This window comes from Anguilla anguilla, chromosome 4 (genome assembly GCF_013347855.1).
Source record: "Anguilla anguilla isolate fAngAng1 chromosome 4, fAngAng1.pri, whole genome shotgun sequence".
Lineage (NCBI taxonomy): Eukaryota > Metazoa > Chordata > Actinopteri > Anguilliformes > Anguillidae > Anguilla > Anguilla anguilla.
Window position 1 is genome coordinate 36,502,469 of NC_049204.1, and position 18,896 is coordinate 36,521,364.

General features: G+C 46.6%; 1 protein-coding gene across 1 annotated transcript in view; it reads right to left on the reverse strand.

The window, feature by feature from the left end:
• LOC118225328 (ephrin type-A receptor 3) overlaps window positions 1-18,896 on the reverse strand; it is a 134,580-nt gene that overhangs the window by 70,090 nt on the left and 45,594 nt on the right. Inside the window, exon 4 of the mRNA XM_035413532.1 lies at window positions 2,115-2,270. Within this exon, the coding sequence (XP_035269423.1) occupies window positions 2,115-2,270 (156 nt within the window). The remainder of the gene's footprint in view (window positions 1-2,114; window positions 2,271-18,896) is intronic.

Sequence of the window (18,896 nt, forward strand, 5' to 3'; positions counted from 1 at the left end):
TGGTCTTTGTACGTTATCAATCTTCACGCACTGTAATTGACTATCTACATTAAAGTTTGTGTGTTGATGTGTTTGTGTGTGTGTTTGTGTGTGTTTGTGTGCATGTGTGGTGTGTGTGTGTGAGAGGGAGAGAGAGAGAGAGAGAGAGAGGGAGACTGAATGTGTGTGAGATAACAGTGATTTAACACATACAGAACAGGTTATTCTACCTCTCAGTACCACAGTAACCCTCATCATAGACATTGCCATGTACTTGGAGGGCTGACAGACAGGTTGCTAATTGGGCAGTAACACCATCACAGGGAGCTTGTAATGTGTAGGGGTCTGAAGTAAAAGAACGGAGGTCAACATGCAAGACCACCACCCCCCCTCAGTCCATGTCTTCTCCTTTGTACTGTATCTCACTGTATTCAGGGTTATCTCTGTTCTCTTTGAATCCTTCTTCTTCTTCTTCATTTTCTTCATCTTCTTCTTCTGCTTCTTCTTCCTCTTTTTCTGCTTCTTCTTCTTATTATTATTATTATTATTATTATTTCCTATTTCTTGTTCTCCCTTTCTCCCTCCCAGTATTGCAGTACTGGAATTTGCATAAACACTCATAAGCCTTTAATTCTCTTTTCACTGAATGATGATTTTGAGATAATACTGTCTGTGTGCGCTAAAATGAATGTGTGGAACAGAGAAACGCTGACCTTTTGTTCCTGTTAGGCAGAAGCTTTGTTCAGTAATTCTGCATTCAAAATATACTAAATTGAAAGCATCAGTATAATTAAAATTGAATAACACTCACAAATGTTTTTTTATTTTTTCTCTCATTAAATCGGTGACTAAATGGCGCTACATTAGGCTAAATGAGTAGTGAGTTTTAAAATACGGTTAGTAAGCGTGCAGGTTTGCAGTCTGGCCCCCTGGTAGTGGGGATAAGAATTTAGTGGCCCTCTCTATCATCAAAGTTGCCCATTCCTGCTCCAGACAAACCCTGCACTTTTCTAATTATCATAGCTGTGCTGGCATGAACTGCAATTCTATAAACACTGGCAAAGCTTGCAAACTGTCCTCAGACTAAACAAGAAAAGCATCAAATAACTCCTTTCTATCCCTCCAACCCTCCCTCACCCCTTCCTTTCTCTCTGGTTCCCTGCATCCCTCTCTCCAGCTGGCTGAGACGGAGAAGCCCGGTGCTGCAGAGAACGCTTCCGCACACAGAGTACGCTCTCTGCCTTCATTACTCTGCTGTTCTAACCGACGCCGCACACCGCTGGCTCTTTAAATAGCGGGAGATAAACGGCAGCCATTCCTCTGCCGGTCTGTGTGTGCGTGTGTGTGTGTGTACGTGCGTGCATGTGTGTGTGTGCGTGTGCGTGTGTGTCCGTGTGTGTCCATGAGTTTATGCCCGGTGTGGGGGAAGTGTAGGTAGGATAGTCGTTAATTTCAAATCATTCAATTATTTTTCAAAGTGCATTACTGGTAATTATTTAACTTCAAGATCCTGCACAATCACTTATCTAGCATTTAAATTTAATTCCAATAAGCCACATGAAACATATACGTAAATGCTTCCTTCGGTCAAATGGTCAAAAACAGAAAAAGTCATCAAATTTAATCTGGCCTAAATATGATAACTGAAAGTGTGAAATAGCACATTTTTTAAGGATATTCACAATTTCACCTCTAATTTCACCCCACAAAACAATTACAATATAAAAACATGTTACTAATGCAAATGACCTCCAAATAACCAATAAGGAGTCTTCCTCTCACGGTCAATATATGAGCCGTGGTGTTTCAAGATAAAAATCTTTGAAAGCTCAAATAAAAGAGGCTTAACATCATAGTATGTGTTTTATTAGGTTCTACAGCTATTAAAATTATTATTTTCATTCCACCGGGCCTTTCAAATACTTCTTTTTAAGTGGGGAGAGATTGTGTGATCATTCAAAATGCAAGAATTTAAGATCATTCCATGATTGTACATTCTTCGAGTTATGATTTAAGTGGAATTGGAATGGCATACCAAGAAGGACGGTTTCCAAAATGTTTCTCTCTCTCTGAAATGTGGCGTGTCAGAAAATGGACGTATTTGCTTTCGAGGAACGTTCCGGGTTTGGACTCACTGGTGCAGGCCATGGAGCGGGGGTCCAGCTCGGCGCGGTAGTAGCCCTTCTCGCAGGCGCACTCCGAGGCCCTGTCCTGGGGGGAGTGGCTGTGGGGGGGGCACTTGGCACAGTAGGCGTCCAGGGCCGAGGCCTTGTAGAATCCCGGCCTGCAGGCTGACACACACAACAGGAAACGGAGCGTTACGCGCGTGGGGTGTGCGGGGGGGGGGGGGGGGGGGGGGGGCGGGGGGGTGGGGGGGTTAATGGGAGACGGCGCACATTAGACAGACATAATGGACGTGGCGGGGGAGCGCGAGGTCATGCGTCGGGACTCTCCTTAATGCGACGGGGCACGCGGGCGCGCAGCGTCTGCAGCCGTGCGTCTGAAAGGGTGCCCCCTGGGGGGGTCGCGTACCAGCACCACCCCTCCCTCCCGGGAGAGACTGCACTCAGCTTCCATTGCGCTGTATGTGGATCATGCACAGGACCGTAAAAGGGAAATCTATAGCAGGGTTCACCAGCCCTGGACCGAGGCAGCCACAGTCTACAGCTTTTCTTACATCATCATTGGAATGTCCAGTGAAGTACATTCTAATCGCATATTTGTGTTCTTACAGTTGTAAGTAAGAGGATTAATGTATTATGAGCAGTTACTTGAGGAGCAATGTCGGTTGAACTGTTTTCTATGAATGTGCACAGAAAACTGTAATCAGCTGCTGAGTAACAATGAAAATCAGCACCCTGTGTGGATCTCCAGCACTAGGTTTGGCAACCTTAAATCTTTGTGATGATAAAGTAAAGTTTTGACAGTGCGACTACTTTACAGTGTTCGTCAACAGTACTGGTGAGGTGTCAAAAGGGAATTTGACTTCAGTCAGTTGTCAGTTGAAAGAAATAAAAAAGCTTCCAAGCAACGGAGCTTACTTTATATTGGTCCAGTATTTCATATCACTTGTGTCTCTAAGGCACAGCAAAGACCTCAGTGCCATCATTCTGATCAAGTATGCTGTAGTACTACATATTCCCAAGTCAGTGTGAATTCAGTTTCAAGTGAATTATGTTTGAAGTTCTAAGACATAAGAAAACACTGGCCTAGTAATCCTTATTACTTGAAAGATAGGAGCTTGCACCACATCTCTTCATGTGATTTATTTACATGGCATTACATTACAGGCATTCAGCAGATTTACACGCTTACTAATGCAATTTGCTCATTGGTCTTTACTCAGGGGTACAAAAGCAGTCCCCCACCTGAGGATCAATGTTCTACAGCCACTCCTGGTTCTTTAGCCACTGCACAACACTGCTGTCCGCAAATACACTGTGAGTCCGCACAATGGCATGCGCTTGCAAGCACATACGCATAAATCGCACCAAAAAACAGTCATATATACGCAAGACCCAAAGATGGGCAAACTCAGTGAGGAAAGCCGCTGCGTTCATTCACCTCTGCTGAGCATCCAACAACAAAACACAGGACCGTGAAATAAAAAACGGGCAGCCGCCTAAACTAAGCACCCAGCGAGCAAAAGCCGGCACCAAGATGTCTAGAGCAGCGGTAAACTAGGTTGAGAAACTTTTTGACATAAACAGACCAGGTTAAACCAAACATACTGTAGCTCAGGTTTTACCCTGGATATAGCCAGGCTGGAAATCCTAACTGGCTAGCAAACTTTCCATTTTTCAACGAAATGTAGACTGGTCGACGTTTCGTCAACTTTTCACAGAGTTTTCACCACAGAAACGCTCACAGGGTGAGAAGAAATTCTTTCACGCAGTGTTTCAACAGCTTGTCTACCAGTCCAAAATCCGCCCAGTGCCGGGTTAAAAAAAGGACAAAAGGGAGTGGTGCAGCAGCCAAGCCGGAGAACGCCGCCGGTGTTTACCGGAGAGGACGGAGGGTAAGTGTGCTGAGCGCGTGGGGACAGGAACCAGACCGCTCTGCATTAGAGGGCCCCCAGGGGCCTCCCCCGCCAGACACCCAGCCTCCACGCGCACTCAAATCAAAGCATCTATTTAGCAAACAGGTTCGATGCCTGTCGCCTCTCATCAATCCACGGCAACCCAGCCGTCGCAGCTCTCACCGCGACCCAGGTTTTCAAGAACCAGGGACTGAACTTTCAAACCTCGCTGAGAAAAAGCAGATGAAAAACAGAGGCCAGGGGTTCCTGCCGTGTGTCCACTCCAGGGGTGTTTTCCTTCCTCTCAATTTCAGTCAGCTGGAACTGCAGCCTCTGCTAGTTACACCAAGATTATTTTTTTCACTTTCATCAATGAATTTTCAGGTATCACACTAAAAGTTGAGCGAGCACGAAGCACGTTTCTTAAAAGCACCTTGCTGCGGACTGGCTAGCCGGAAACGATGTTCCTCGCTGTTTGTCCGTGTGTTCAAAAGAGTGTTAAAATCAAAGCGAATATCTCAGCCTGTCAGTTTCCTGTTCCTTTGGGGAAAAGCTTCAGCCTTTCCATTCTTCAGAAGGGCCTGACTCTGCAACTCTGATTTTCCTGTTTACCGCACAACAATATGCCTGGTGACATATGCATGCATAATGTATAAATACGTATAAATTTGTTATTTTTGGCAATATCCTCCTGTCAGACCCTCCAGAGAAAGGATGCCGCATGCTGGAGAGCCTGGAAGCTGCTGCAGGCGACACAGAACATTCCAGAATTCATAAATTACACAGCCGCCTTTGATGCAGTTCAGCATCATACCCCTCTGCCATGGTTCCTTGTTATGTCCGAAGTCAGGTATTCTAAAGGTTTCCCAATTGTACTATATCTCCACTTTGTAGCTACGGTATTATACACCCAGAAGCTGTGAAAGTAATGCTTATCAGTTTGTGCCCAGTCCTAATTAAATTGATTGCCCTGAGTTGTAATTGAATCATGCCACAAAGAAAGACATTCATTCATTAATGGCTGCAGCCTCACTCTGTCTCCCCCCTCTTCTCCTGCTCTCACTTCCCTCTCTTCTACGTCCTCCGTCTCTCTCACTGCCTCTTTCTCTTCTCTTTTTCGCTCTCTTATTGCCCCTATTTCTGTAAACTCTGGCAAATGACCCATTTTCTCCAAAGCCCCAGGGAGAAAGGCCCATATTAGTTTTCACCTGCAGACACCAGAGAGCTGCTTCTAGAGTAGGACCAGAGAGTACTCAGGGAGCTGAAGGAGAGAAGGGTTTAAAATAAACACACCACAGGAAAACTTTATTTAAAAAAAAAATAATTAAAAAAAACAATAAAAAAAGATCGCCTTCCTTTGCGGACCACGCAGGACTGACTCCTGGAGCCCCAGCTTGCTATTGGCATTGTACTTGTTCAGCTGTCTCGAGGGTTTTAACAAATTAAAACTTTAAACTTGAAGAATTTGAAAAGCACCAGCACTTAATCATAATTAGTTATGCTTCAATATGGTTCATGAATTATAAGCAGTTCAGATGAATTTCGTGTTTTATTGCTATTGTTTCAGATGAAATGATTTCATCAGTAGACAGTGCTCCCAGCAGGGCTACTCCATCTTTATACCTTACACAATGCACAGCCCATCGATGGAATGAGCCAGTTACAATAACAAGTGGCTCTAAGTACCATACTCTAGGGGACAGCAAAGTTCTTTATTGGTGTCAAAACCAACCATTAGATTTACAATCCACTTCACTATCCGCTGTTCCACATTGCAATACTTCCCCTTAACATACGGTAGCATCTTGTAAGGCTCAGCCCGAATTATGCTCTAGTAGCATTTGGTCACAAAAATTGAGCACACACACCCATACACACACACAGATGCACGCACGCACGCACATGCGCGCACACTCGCACACGTGCACAGGCTATATCTCTTGTTGACGTGAAAAGTACATTAGTTAATCGCATGCACTGCCAGAGGTCTGCTGACTACGACAGTCTGAAATTGAGCTGGGCTGTCAGACTGATGGATTGATTGACAGATTAACACATTGACTGATGCCCTCGGCCTTTGCCGAGTGTTTCGGTACGTGCCTGAAGGTCACAGGTCTAATCACAGCTCTGCCTTGCCGGCTCTGTGACACGTTTGCCGGTGCTATAAATTACAACACAAAGCGTTCATCACAGACTTGATCGAGTATGCAGCCTTCACCTGTGCAGCACAGAGAATACAGCACTCAACACACAATTCAGCAGCTGCGCTACTGACAAGTGCACTCAACACTGGGGCTGAATGATCAGTGTCCCACATTCAATACAGACAAACATTTGCCCTCAGCTCCAAATTCTAAATATGTGCTAGCATTAGCTTTTGCCATCGCAAAGCCAGTTTGGTTATTGAATTTCAGTATTCACTGTACGGTTACTGAAAGGATCACTTGCATTTAATTGTGAGCCAGACATAAGGACAAATGCTTATTGAATCTTGGCATATGAATTTAAAACAGTTTGACAAGCTCACATCAGTGATTGCAGAACTCTCTGAACCGTCTGTGAGGGGAAAAAAACAAGCACTTGCATCTTAGTCAAAGTTACGGACAAGTGCATGCCAATTATTCTCACCGTTAACCATGAGCTCCCCGATCAATTAGCTGCATCACTATTTAAATGTCTGTTCCATTAACGAAGACAAATGAAGAGTGAAGGATAGAGATTTCAGAGGGAAGATCTGTGGTCTTCTTCATCAACATTCATTTAGGAGAGCCTAAAAACCTGGCATAAAACAGGTAATTTCACCACCTTCTCTGAAAGCGTGAGCACCCAGGTTCTTTCGTTACTTCTTTTTTTTGGGGGGGGGCACGTATGTGTGTAAACTGAGCAAAGGCTTTCTTGAAATATGCAAATAAGCGTTTATTATTCCGTCACTAGTGGGAGCTCTTCTGACGCTGTGTAGATGAGTAACTGGATGTAGTCACAATAGCTGATGCACTTGAATTGTGCTCATTTCTTCTTCTTCATGCTCAGAGGTCCAAGAGCATGTCAGTGCACATTTGGCCCCCCGGCCATCATTCGAAAAGCTCTGATAGGCCCTGTAGCCTCCTTATGCAGCACACAGTGTACATCCAGACCCACAGTTCTGCCACACGGCTCATTCTGTCCTCTGCACCTTAAAGGCCATCAGCTGAAAATCTAACCGGTAATAGAAATCCTACAGAAGAGAACATTTTTATAGATACAGAAGGCAAGTCAGAAATAGGATTTTCAGAAGGACTTATAAATTCAGCCTCCTGATTTTCTGCACCAGGGTGTCACACAGGCCCAGAACTGCGCTGTAGGCCCAGGGGTGTGAGCGCCCAACAGGTGTGTTATGGGCCGACCCTAAAAAGTAAATTTGTTCACTTCCATGTTTTCCCTACGGTGGGCCAATTAAGGACCCAAATTTACAAAACCCTAAAAATAAGGAACATGGTTACGCGCACACACACGCCCACACACACATGCGAACACACACACACACACACACACACACAACACACTCACACACACTTCGATAATGCCCGCAGCGCAGGTGAATAAAAAAAGCCTTAACGAGCCGGCGGCGACAGACGGACACGAAGCGGAACATCCGAGGAGTCGTTGGCCTGGCAGCGCGGGGCGGGCGTTCTCTCTCTCTTTCTCTCACGCTCTCTCTCTCTCTCTCTCTCTCTCTCGCTGACGGTGGAGGGGATGAACGCTCGTCTGCTCTTTTCAGTGCCGCCGGTGAGTGGCGGGGCTTGGCCAGCGCCGCGCTCCGGGGCTCCGCTCGGGCACTGAATGGCTCCATCCAGAGCGCTCCCTTTCAGAGCCCGCTGGACTCTCGAGTTTTCGCCCGTCGCCCGAGTTGCCTAGCTGTCTCCTCCAGGCTACCGCTGGCACCCCCATCCCCCGTCTGTCCGTTTCAAAGAGTCTGATTAACATATTCTGCCCCCTAAATCAAGACGGGCGTGGCATGCATGATATCGATCCAATTACAATTACAAAGGCAGCCAATAACATCGCGCACGAAACAAGCTTTTGTAGGAACATAACAGAAAAATAACAGCTCGGTTCCGTAATTTGCATATGAACTGAATAATAGTAAAGTTTAATTAAGCTTCAGAAGGACTCCTACAACATGCGCACAGCTGAGGGAAACAGACAGACTGCGTCCATAGGGGGTGGCCAGCACATATGGGCATTTGACAGCAAGAGAACCATTCAATTATCAGGCTCACACGCAACCGATGCACAGCATCTATTGACCCTTTTCTTTTGTTTGCAACTTTGCCAAAAAGTGAGGAAGACCCCGGTCACCTGACGCATGTGCTAATACAGTCGGTTCTCACGCTGCAATTTGCGACGTTGACAGCGCTGGCTCGGGGAGACGGGCGCGGTGCATTAGCACTGACTGCTCATTTTGTGCCCCGCATCGAGCTGCTGGCAAGTCTGGCAACGCCGAGGCACAGCCTGCATTCCGTGGCGGTTTGGGGACACCTCCACCCCGCCCCCCCCCCCCCCCCCCCCCCCCCGCCCCCCCCACAACCCCCACTCGCTCCCCTATGTTCCTGCCTCCCTCAGCCAGAACAGACCGTCTTTAGAAACAGAGCCTCCGGAGGAACAGAGTTGTACCAGCGCCAGAGCTGGCACCGTGGCGCTGAGATAGGGCCGGCCAAAAGAGGAACTAGGAAGAGAGCGAAAATGCACATTGAAAGAAAACAGTTCAACTGACATTGCTCCTGAAGTATCTGCTCATGATACACTGCTCCTCTTACAACTGTAAGGCCACAGATATGTGATTAGAATGTACTTAACTGAACATTCCAATGATGATGTATCAATCACTACTGGTAATTGAAAAGAATGTAGTTCTAGAATGCTGACTTAAGTAAGAATTTTTTTTAAAAAGAAACGTTCTAAAAAAATTACTCAAGAAAGGGTTAAGAAAATCTGATTTTCACAAAAGAACATTGTTATTGAAATTATTCACATTGATCCTCTTCGGACATTCCACAACTCAATGAAGACATTCCACTACATGTCCACCTGAGGAGATCATATGCCTTCCCGAATGCTTGCACCAGTTTCACAAACTGTTTAAAAAAACTGTCAGTACCTCTTTACAGACTCCCAACAACAGCCAAAAAGACTCAGGGAATGTGGATCGATACATAAACAGTGCCAAGGAGAGGTCACAGCCTCAGAATCCAGATCTAAACCCCAACCGGGGAGCTTTTCCGTACCATCCCTGAGCAAGGCATGTTACCGAGATTACATCAGTAAAAACATAACTGTGGCAAATGGGTAAAATAATGTGCAATCTCTAAGGAACTAGACAGTCTATAGAATCAAAAAATGTATCGGAATTGTATTGAAGGGGGCCCTGGTGCCCTGGCATGAATAATCAATAGCGTCCTACTTTTTAGAAGTGTGGTGTTGGGCATGGAGAATCAATCATGCTGAATAATTCTGAAGCCTAGCGAAGGAGTAAAAAACCAAGGAAAGTATCCCTACAGAGCATGTGCATCGATTCAGGGACTTAATCAAAAGAGAAAGAAAATAATAGCTAAAAACGCATCTCAGATAGCTTCAGGAGGTCTGTCCTATTAAATATTAATACGCCTCTGGCATGGGGCCTTTGTTTATGGCAATCGATAGCTTTTAGATTTAATATCACAGGATTACAAGAGCTGTACCAGGGCAGAGGAAGGGGTGGGAGGGAGAGGGTTCATAACTCGAACTGCAGCAAAATGTCACCTGGAATAGCTCTGTATTTATGTGTGTATGTGTGTGTGTGCGCGCGTGTGTGTGTGTGTTTGTGTGTGTGTGTGTGTGTGTGTGTGTGCGTGTGTATGTGTGTAGGATATGAGAGGCCGATGAACAACACTGTTAGATCGTCCCCCATACTAGCAGTGAGCAACATCACAACCGCCACTCTGGGTTAGCCATACTAGTACCCAGGTGGCTGTGGGTTTAGCTGCTGTACTCGTCAGCCCAAGTCATACAGTAGCTGTTGAACTGAAGTTATTTCATTGGATCAGAAACAAAGCAGCCTGCCTTTTCAGGTAACTCAGTGTTCCCTTAAAACCTGTCTGATGCACAGAGGTAGCTGCGTGGCGCATGCTGTTGGGACACAGTTACAGTGCTGCAGATGGGCCCGGCGATCGGGTTTCACAATCCGGGCCGAACCAATGCCGGCTGCAGCTGGCGGCCACGCGTGACAATGCGCGGTTGGTGGCCACGGTGCGATAGGCTGCGGCGTCTGACATCACGGCCCGTGGAGGAGAGCACGCGCAGCAATTGGCTAATGAATGTGACTGGCTGTTCCAATCACATTGGCGAGAAAATGAATTTTTTAAATTCCATATGAAGTAAGCCCACTCCTGTGAGCATGCCAGTGCTATATCCGGACATTAAAACAAGAGTAAAAACTGCCTTTCAGGCAGGGAAGAAAGTCAAGGCGCGTGTGTGTGTGCAGGCACATGAGTGCTTGTCTGTCTGCGCGTATGGAATTGTTTCACCGGTGTCTTTCAGTTCAGGAGAGAAAGCAAAATAAAGCATGCAGCGGGCCCACAGAATTTATTGCTTGAGCCGTTGCTTCCTTCATAAATAATTCAGCCGCAGAGCTACATTAAATAAACACCATTGCATAGAATTAAAGGCCGCGCGCGGAACGCCGCTCGCGGCGGAGAGCGCGGCGGACTGCGAGGTGAATCACGAGCGTCTCCGAACGGCGGCGCCGGCGACGGCGTGACATTTGAAGGAGCGTTTTGCACACTGCATAGGCGGGGTCCTCGAGCTCTCGACTGTTAAATCCTATGTTTGTTTGTGTTCCCAGGGGTGTGCGTGAGGATGACATCTCTCCCACTTCCCTTTACTGCGCTGCAATAGCACACGCTGAGGAGATATGTCTTTCCTTCCCTTACCGCCCTCATAATCGTTAAATGATGAGGCGGTGTCAGGAAAACGTCTAAAAGTGACATGATTTTTTTTTTAAAAATTTTTTACCATGACCGCCCGGTATAAAAAAGGGGTGCATTTCTTAAAAAAAAACTAAAAAAAAACAGGGGCCACCCTTTCACCATAGAGAGATATATATAATGGTATCCATGGCAACATAAATAATTCCAAAATGGAACTCCTTTTGTCAGACATGAAGCTGCCTGAATGGGAAATTCTCCTCCGGCACACTGGGACACCGAAGCGCTTGTTCCGCAGCTAACATAAAGATTGACACATCAAGCTTTGCCACGTCCAGGCATACGGTGATTGGGTTTGGACTGGAGTGCACTGGCTGTTTTAAAGTGTGGAGTGGAGGTGCTTTTTTTGTTTATGGGGGGCAGTGGGGTGAGGCATGTGGTTCAACATAAAATACACTTTCAGTATAAACCGCTGTTGCACCAATGGGATGCTAACCACTAAAGCCTACGAGCTGCTAATGGGGCACACAAAGCCATTATACCAAGCGATCTGTTGCTACCATAGCCATCAATCAATAACATCTGAGCATGTAATTCACCGTGAACGACTTTCCACATAAATGCCTGGCATAGGGAGCCACACATAGCGGTTCCCTTTATTCCTTAACTACTTATAACTGACAAAAACAAATAAATGGTTTTCGCAGCGGTTTAAATCATCGCTATGAAAATGACTGAGCTGACTGGGGCTTCCCACTGGCACAAGAGTTACGGTTACATAAGCAGCAGGCGCACGGCAGGGGCTACGCATGCTCAAAATGGCCGCTCGTTCTTGTTAGAAAACTGGAGAGCACTCAGGTCCTGGACAAAAACATACCTGTCACTCCCTCCTCTTTACTCTTTCCGAGAAAATTACTGAACCAAAAAATCACTCGCAGCTTGCACTCGACCAATGTATTTCTGTTTCTGGGCACAGCAGTAGGAAATGGGAATTGGAGCAGCACAGAAGATAAATATTCCTACTCTGTGACACACACTAGACTATAAATCCCAAAATAATAAAACAACTAAAAGGAGGTCCTATGATCCTGATGAGTTAAAAATCTCTTGTTTTCTTCCATGGCCATTTTTCTCACCATCCATCTTATCGCAAAGCACTTCAAATAAGCCATATATTGATAAGTTATATATACAAAAATGAGGCATATATCATCCTGGACAAAAAGTATGCATATACTTACTTATATGAAAAGTACTGAAATCAATTTCTGTACAAATGTTCAGATGGCACGGTCTGCCCTTGGAGTGGGATGTGAATGACAGGCATGATTAGCGTAGGAATCATCAGGTTGTTCCCGGCCTGGCAGGCTGCCAGGGAGGATAGGCCTACATGTTAAATGCAGTGGCTTGCCTAGGCACGGTGCATATCCAAACAGATGGTGCAGGATGTCCAGCCTTCTACCGGCTGTTGGCATCACACCCAGTACCCCCCACCACCCCCATCCCCCCCACCTCTGCATCCCCCGACCCCCCCAACAGTGTTGATGAATTAAACATGATTTTAGACTCCCAGTCATCTCCACATCAATACTGTCATCCAAACATTTCACACAAAACCTTTTTTTTTCTCCACAAGATTTTTTTTTTCTTATTATGCGTCTGTGATAAAGACTTCAAATATTCCAGGAAGTGTCTCTGCTCAAATGACTCCTCAGATTTTTCACTTGTTTACCACTTATATTTGTATGAAATATAGAAAAAAAAATATTTTGACTGTCAAGGACTTGGCAAAGTTAACGGGAAGTTGGAAATCCAAGGACTTCTCTGAGCTTTGTATCGTTCTTCCTTGACAGGGAAGGTGAGCAGGGGAACGTGGGATATGGGAGAAACTGAGAACACAAAGCTCTGCTAACTACACTTTCACCTGACAAATTCTCCATAAAATAATGAGTTTAAATCCTAATAACTCGTGAACTGTAACCAGTGCCACAAACAGAGGATGGGTTGCTGAGGGTGTGAGGGAAAGAATCAAGTGAACCCCTCAGAATCAAGTGATCAGAAGTTCCAGAAGGAGCCTAGCCAGGCATATTTCATTCTCAACTGCAAGACCTCTCCAGCAAATATAAACAACTAAATAAATACGCAAATACACGCACACACACACACACACACACAGACACATGCCCACACACACACAGACACACAGACACACACACACACACACAGGGGGGGACTATGGATGTGAAATGCTGTAATTCCTGCATGGATCACCCAATATGGATGTAAATGCATTCAAATTAGAGATGTCAGTCTGCATTTAACCTCAGGTTCATTGTTTTATTTCAAATCCAATGTGCTGTGGTACAGAGCCAAAGCAACAACAATTGTGTTACTGTCCAAATTAGCACACATATATGTATATATATATATATATATATATATATGTGTGTGTGTGTGTGTGTGTGTAAATATATATTCTTTAAAAAATCTTCTCTGCATTCAGGCAACACATCTCTACCTGAGGGACAAGAGGCTTTCAGTGCATTGATTTTGTGTCAGGCTGTAGAGGGTAGACTTTTTAAAGCATTTTCCCCATATTTTTATTCAATTTTTTTGTTGTTTCATTTTTAAACGCCCATTAGGCGGTACAGCATCGATTGAAAAAACAGAGAGGGGGGCGTGGGGGGGGGGGGGGGGGGGCGGAGATCACAGGGAAAGGGACGCGGGAATAAGCGAATCACATAGGCCGAAGCCATCACTGCTACTTCCCCTACTCCGCGCCTCCTCCCCAGCGGAGCCCTCCGCGGAGAGCGCGTTTATATCATCGTCTGGTGCTCTCGGGGCAAAGAGACATCGCTGATTGAATAATTGCCTCGGAGGACGGCAGCGTCCGCGACAGCCGCAAAACCCCAGAAAGCGAATCCGATGATGAGTGGCGAAAATCGATATCCCTGCTGGGGATTCATCATCGTTCTTTGCTGCCACTCGCTTTCGTTTGGGCGCAGTGGGAGAGCCCGCCACTTAACTGCTTGTTATGGAAACGGCGGGAGGTAAGCCGTAAAAAAGCGCCTGAAGAATACCTTTTTCCAGTTTGGGATGAAAGAATGCCGCCTTTCATTCCACGGCTGTTGTCCTTTTCTTAATTTGCCTTTCTTTTCGTCTTCCACGTGGTTACGGCTTATTTATCCAGCGTGACGCACGGTTTTCCAGTTTATAAAGCGAAATGTTTTAACTCCTTCGTATTGTTCCTCGGGAGCTGTTACACACACGGGGACACGCTCACTGCATCTCAGCGCTTTCCTCAGGGGCCACATTCTGGGATTCAGACCCAAACCCCAGAGTCCAAGCAGACGCTGCCAATCAGAAGGTGCGTATTCTAATTCTACGGGGCCCAAGCCCACGCTAAACACACACCCGGCCACCCCCCTTAAATCAGGATGCCGCCTCCATTTTGTTAAACAGTGGATATTCTTCATGATTTGGCTGGACGCTGAACACTTTTGACACCTCTGGTGCCTCTTACTACAAAGGTCAACCAGAGGTTAACCCTCTGTTAGACGCTGTTTAATTCACATTCCCTCATGTCTGCTTCTTCCAGCCCCTCTACCCCCCGCCCCCACCCGCCCCCAACCACCAGCACCCCCATAGATGAAGTCTTGGTCCCACGAATCCTGTCCAATTACTGGGAGCAGTGAAGGAGAAATATTGAGGCAGGAGTTCTCCTTACCAGGGATCTTCTGTTCAATCCCCCTCAACTGCATTATCCTTCAAAGAGATCATTTCCCATCCATCACTCGGTCAGTGACAGCAGCAATCTCAGCCGATGCTAACCCGGGCCGACTGATCGCTGACATGAAGCCCCTGTGAAAGGTCATCAAACGAGATTGTTTCAACACTCTCAAGCTCTTTCCTGAGCCAACCCTCATCCAAAAAATAATAAGCGAAGAGAATGAAGAATGGAGGCCAAGAGAGCGGAATTATGCAGGATACGGGGGGTCCGGTAATGCCTGATCCTCCGCCGCACGTTTCAGAAAGACAGACACGGAGCAGCCCGGCAGTGAAACAGTCTGTGGGCAGGCTATACGACGTTAAGCATCGCGGGGTGTGACAACAGCTGCGATGCTTAATTAAGGCGAAACAGGAAACTGCACTCGCTACAAAACACTTCCACTAATTAACACCGAGCTGTGTGACTCCCTAATGCCTAACAAAGTCGGTTGCCGGAGTGCGTAGAGACCCTTTCAGCTCTGCGTCAACGGCGTCGGAAGCGCGCGTTAACATCCGCTAATCTATACGGCGCGGAACTGATTGGATTGCGCTGCGAGGCCATTGACGGCGGACAGAAGAGCTGACTGCGCGTTTACCTGACGCGCGGCGGGGAGACGGTCCCTGCAGAGCAAAGCCGGCTGCCTCTGCAACCGCTCTGCCTCAGCACAGAAAGGGCTCCACAGTCCTGGTACTGCAGCTCAGTGAGCAAAAGCCCAAATCGAGACGTCTAGAAGGGTGGAAATCTAGGTTGAGAGATGTTTTGACATAAACGGACTAGGTTAGCTCAATTCGCTCCAATTTTACCCTGATGTAGCCTGGCTATTTCCTAGTCGGCTAGAAAACTTTCACATTTCAACCAAATGTAGCCATGCTTCTAGACCATCTAGACATTCAGGCGAAAACCTGGCTACATTTGGTTGAAACGTGAAAGTTTTCTGGTCAACTAGGACACAGTCATGCAATATCCGGGTAAAACCTGAGCTAAATTGGAGCTAACCGAAGCTAACCTGGTTCCTTTTTTACCAAAACATCTCTCAACCTACTTTTCCACCACTCTACACGTCTAGATTTGGGCCTTCGCTCACTGGGAAAGCTTGCGAGCATCTGCAGGCTTTCGAACCTGCGGGGTGCTTAACCGCCCCCTCTTCTGACGATCGCCGCCTTCAGCCGCGTGGCGGCGCCTTCCCTCCCTCTGCAATCGCTGGAGCGTCGGTGGAAAAACCGGCCGGATTGCGGCGTCTCCGGAGGGGGGCCAGAGTCGAGAAGCCCCGCGTCAGAGCTCAGCTCGTCGCTGCCATGTCTCCGGCTCGCTTCGCCGCCAAACCGCAGCGCTTACACAGAGAGGGCCACAGAGCAGCGCACGCCGAACCCAGGGACCGCATAAAAATACAGCTTCACTGCATTCTCAACTGCATTATTTTATTTGTTCAGCAGACTCGAATACCGAGGGACCTGCTGTACCAGGGCATTGTGATATCCAAAACATTTCCGCATTTTGTATATAAGGAAAAACAGGCCCTGTTCTGGCTTGAGATATAAACTTATAATGGACACCACTATCAAGGTCACTGTTGATTCTCAATGCAGTATTTATGTGCATAATTACTAGATAAACTGTACCACACCTAACCGATTTTAGGAAAGTGCTTTAGCAAATGAGTCAACTTTTCTGTCATTCCAAGAATCATTCTAATTTTGGCTTTCTTTTTACTTCCAGTCATATTATACATAGTAAAAAAAAGCCAGACAAAAAAATAGCAGTTTCTGTAAAATAGTAAAACATATATGCATGTAAATGCCATGAGAATAAAGCTGACTGTCTGTCTCATGATTTTGTCTGTGATTTCCTCAAAGATGAATGCTTTGATAGCTTAGGGGTAAACCTGTGAGGTAAAGTCGTCTGTGATGGTGACCTCAGGCTATTTATTTAATGGTTATGGTGATTCATTTAATGTTAAATAAATATAAGGATGAGAGTGATGGAAAAGGTCAGGCCAGCGTCTGACAGGCCTGAGGTGGGGGGAAGGGAGGAGGGGGGGACTGGGGCTAAAGCAACACCTGCCTGTCCGCCAGGATCTGTTTGGTTTTCATTCCATGTAACCCAAGCATGTTTCCTCTGTCTTAAATCCCACCCGCAGCCATCGAAGCGCATAGCTGCCCCTTCCTCCCTCGCTGCCATCGCCGTTCGGCTCCCTGGGAAACTGCGGAACTTCCAGAGCCGTTCGCCATCGAGTGGATACCACACGGTAAACTGAGACTAGTGACAACTGCACCCTGAGCTTGAGAATTCCTGCAGACTCCATCACCATCCCCACAAAATGAATACCAGGTGTGCAGTGTTGCTCTTGCCAGTTAGATGTTATTTTCCTAATTTGGTCTGGTAAGTAGGGGGTTTCTGAGGAGACAAGGGTTTTGGGATTGACTGCAGTTTTGGCTGCCTCGATAAATGTGAATAAGGAGAGGCACTGTGGGGGGTTTGTGGTGGAGTCTGAAATAGATGAATGTATTTAAATGGTAGTGTAATTCTTGGTGCAGTGAAAAAGGGTGTAGACAGATAGGCTGTACCAGACTGCGGGGGAACTAAAGCCAACTGACAGCACTGAAGACAGGCTGTACTCAGGCAATATTCAGTGCCTTCCTGACAGTGGAAACAAACGCAGGCTGTGGAGGCACTGATCTGTCTGATCTGTACAACACAACTGGGTCTGTGTGTGTGTGTGTGTGTGTGTGTGTGCACATTGTGTGTGTGTGTCTGTGTGAGTGTGTGCACGTGTGTGTGTGTCTGTGTGAGTGTGTGCAGTGTACACGTGCGCACTTATTCTTACCTGCTACATTGTGTGGATCCTTACGTCAGAGTGAGTGAGTCAGTGTGCGTACTGTGTGTGGGGAGGAAACGGCATAATGTGTGTGAATATTTGATGCCGCTCCCGTCCCATCACGTTCCCGCAGCAGGTGCCCCCCCCCCTCCCCTTGCCCCCCTTCTCTAAGCCAGCGGGCGGGGTAGCGTGGGGGAGTTCTCTGCGCAGCCGGACTCTGCTTATTCAACGCGGTAAAACAGCGGCGGAGCCTCGCAGTGCGTCGCCTCTCCCTGGAGCAAGCAGTCCAGCCAAGCTGAAGAATTGCCCACGAGCAGCAACGCAATCTGAGCGAGGCTCTGGAGCAAACCGGGCCTCCGTCTATTGCTGCAACACAGCTTCCCCCCACAGTCAGTCTGAGGGAGAGATTTGAAGAGGTAAACAGAGTTTGATTCTCCAGTAAATATACTGTTTGCACAACACACTGTGTGAGAGCGATTTTGTTGAAAGTTGTGGAGTGTAGGTATTTTCTGCAGATTGACTGCTGGTCAGGCTTCTCTATCATAAAAGGAGACAAACAGGATGGATTGTGCAGCCACAGATCCAACAGCCCTATAAACTCAGCTTGGTATTTTCAGGGTTCTATATCCATCCCAACCAGTGTGGCAATGGACTTTTTTTTACTGTGATAAAGCACTAGACCTCCCCGCTACTTATCAGATCCTCCTGTCATTACGAATGGTCAGAATCTGACTGGTTAGCCGTGGTTTAGCCTGTTTTTTAACTTTCTGCAGGCGGGATGATGGGAAACTGCACCATAGAATTATGGGAAACCATTTCAGGAGGTGGTGGGATTTTTAAAATTTTTTATTTCTGTCTAACTTTAAGCACACAACCCTTGCGAGATGAGAAATCTCGGAATGATGCAGAACACTCCCTCAAAACCCTCTCTTGTTGGATAACAGATTTTCAGCCCCTTGAAGCTGAGCTCCAATTTCTAACCACAAAAATCTGATTCCTTAACTTTCTGCCAAGGCGAGCTTATCACAGATCCTTCCTCCAACAGATCTTTTTTAGTTTTAAGTTCATTGTTCTGTAAACTTTGAATCCTGTCTGTCTGCCAGGCCCCGTGTTTCTCTGTTGAATGCATATTACAGTAAGTGATTTTTCCCTTTCTCTTCTTCCCCTCCGTGACTAAGTAACGATTCTGTTGTGCAGATTTTCTTAGAGAATACAAATGAATGATGATGAGGCCTTCCGTATCGATAATCCGTCCGCTCTAAAGATTTCTCCCTGATCTTTCTTCTTTTTAGCTGACTGGATTGATCTCAGCACAGAGACGGTGCAAGACTGCGCTGTGGATCAGGTTTCTCAAGTCTTGAGAATTAGAGGGCT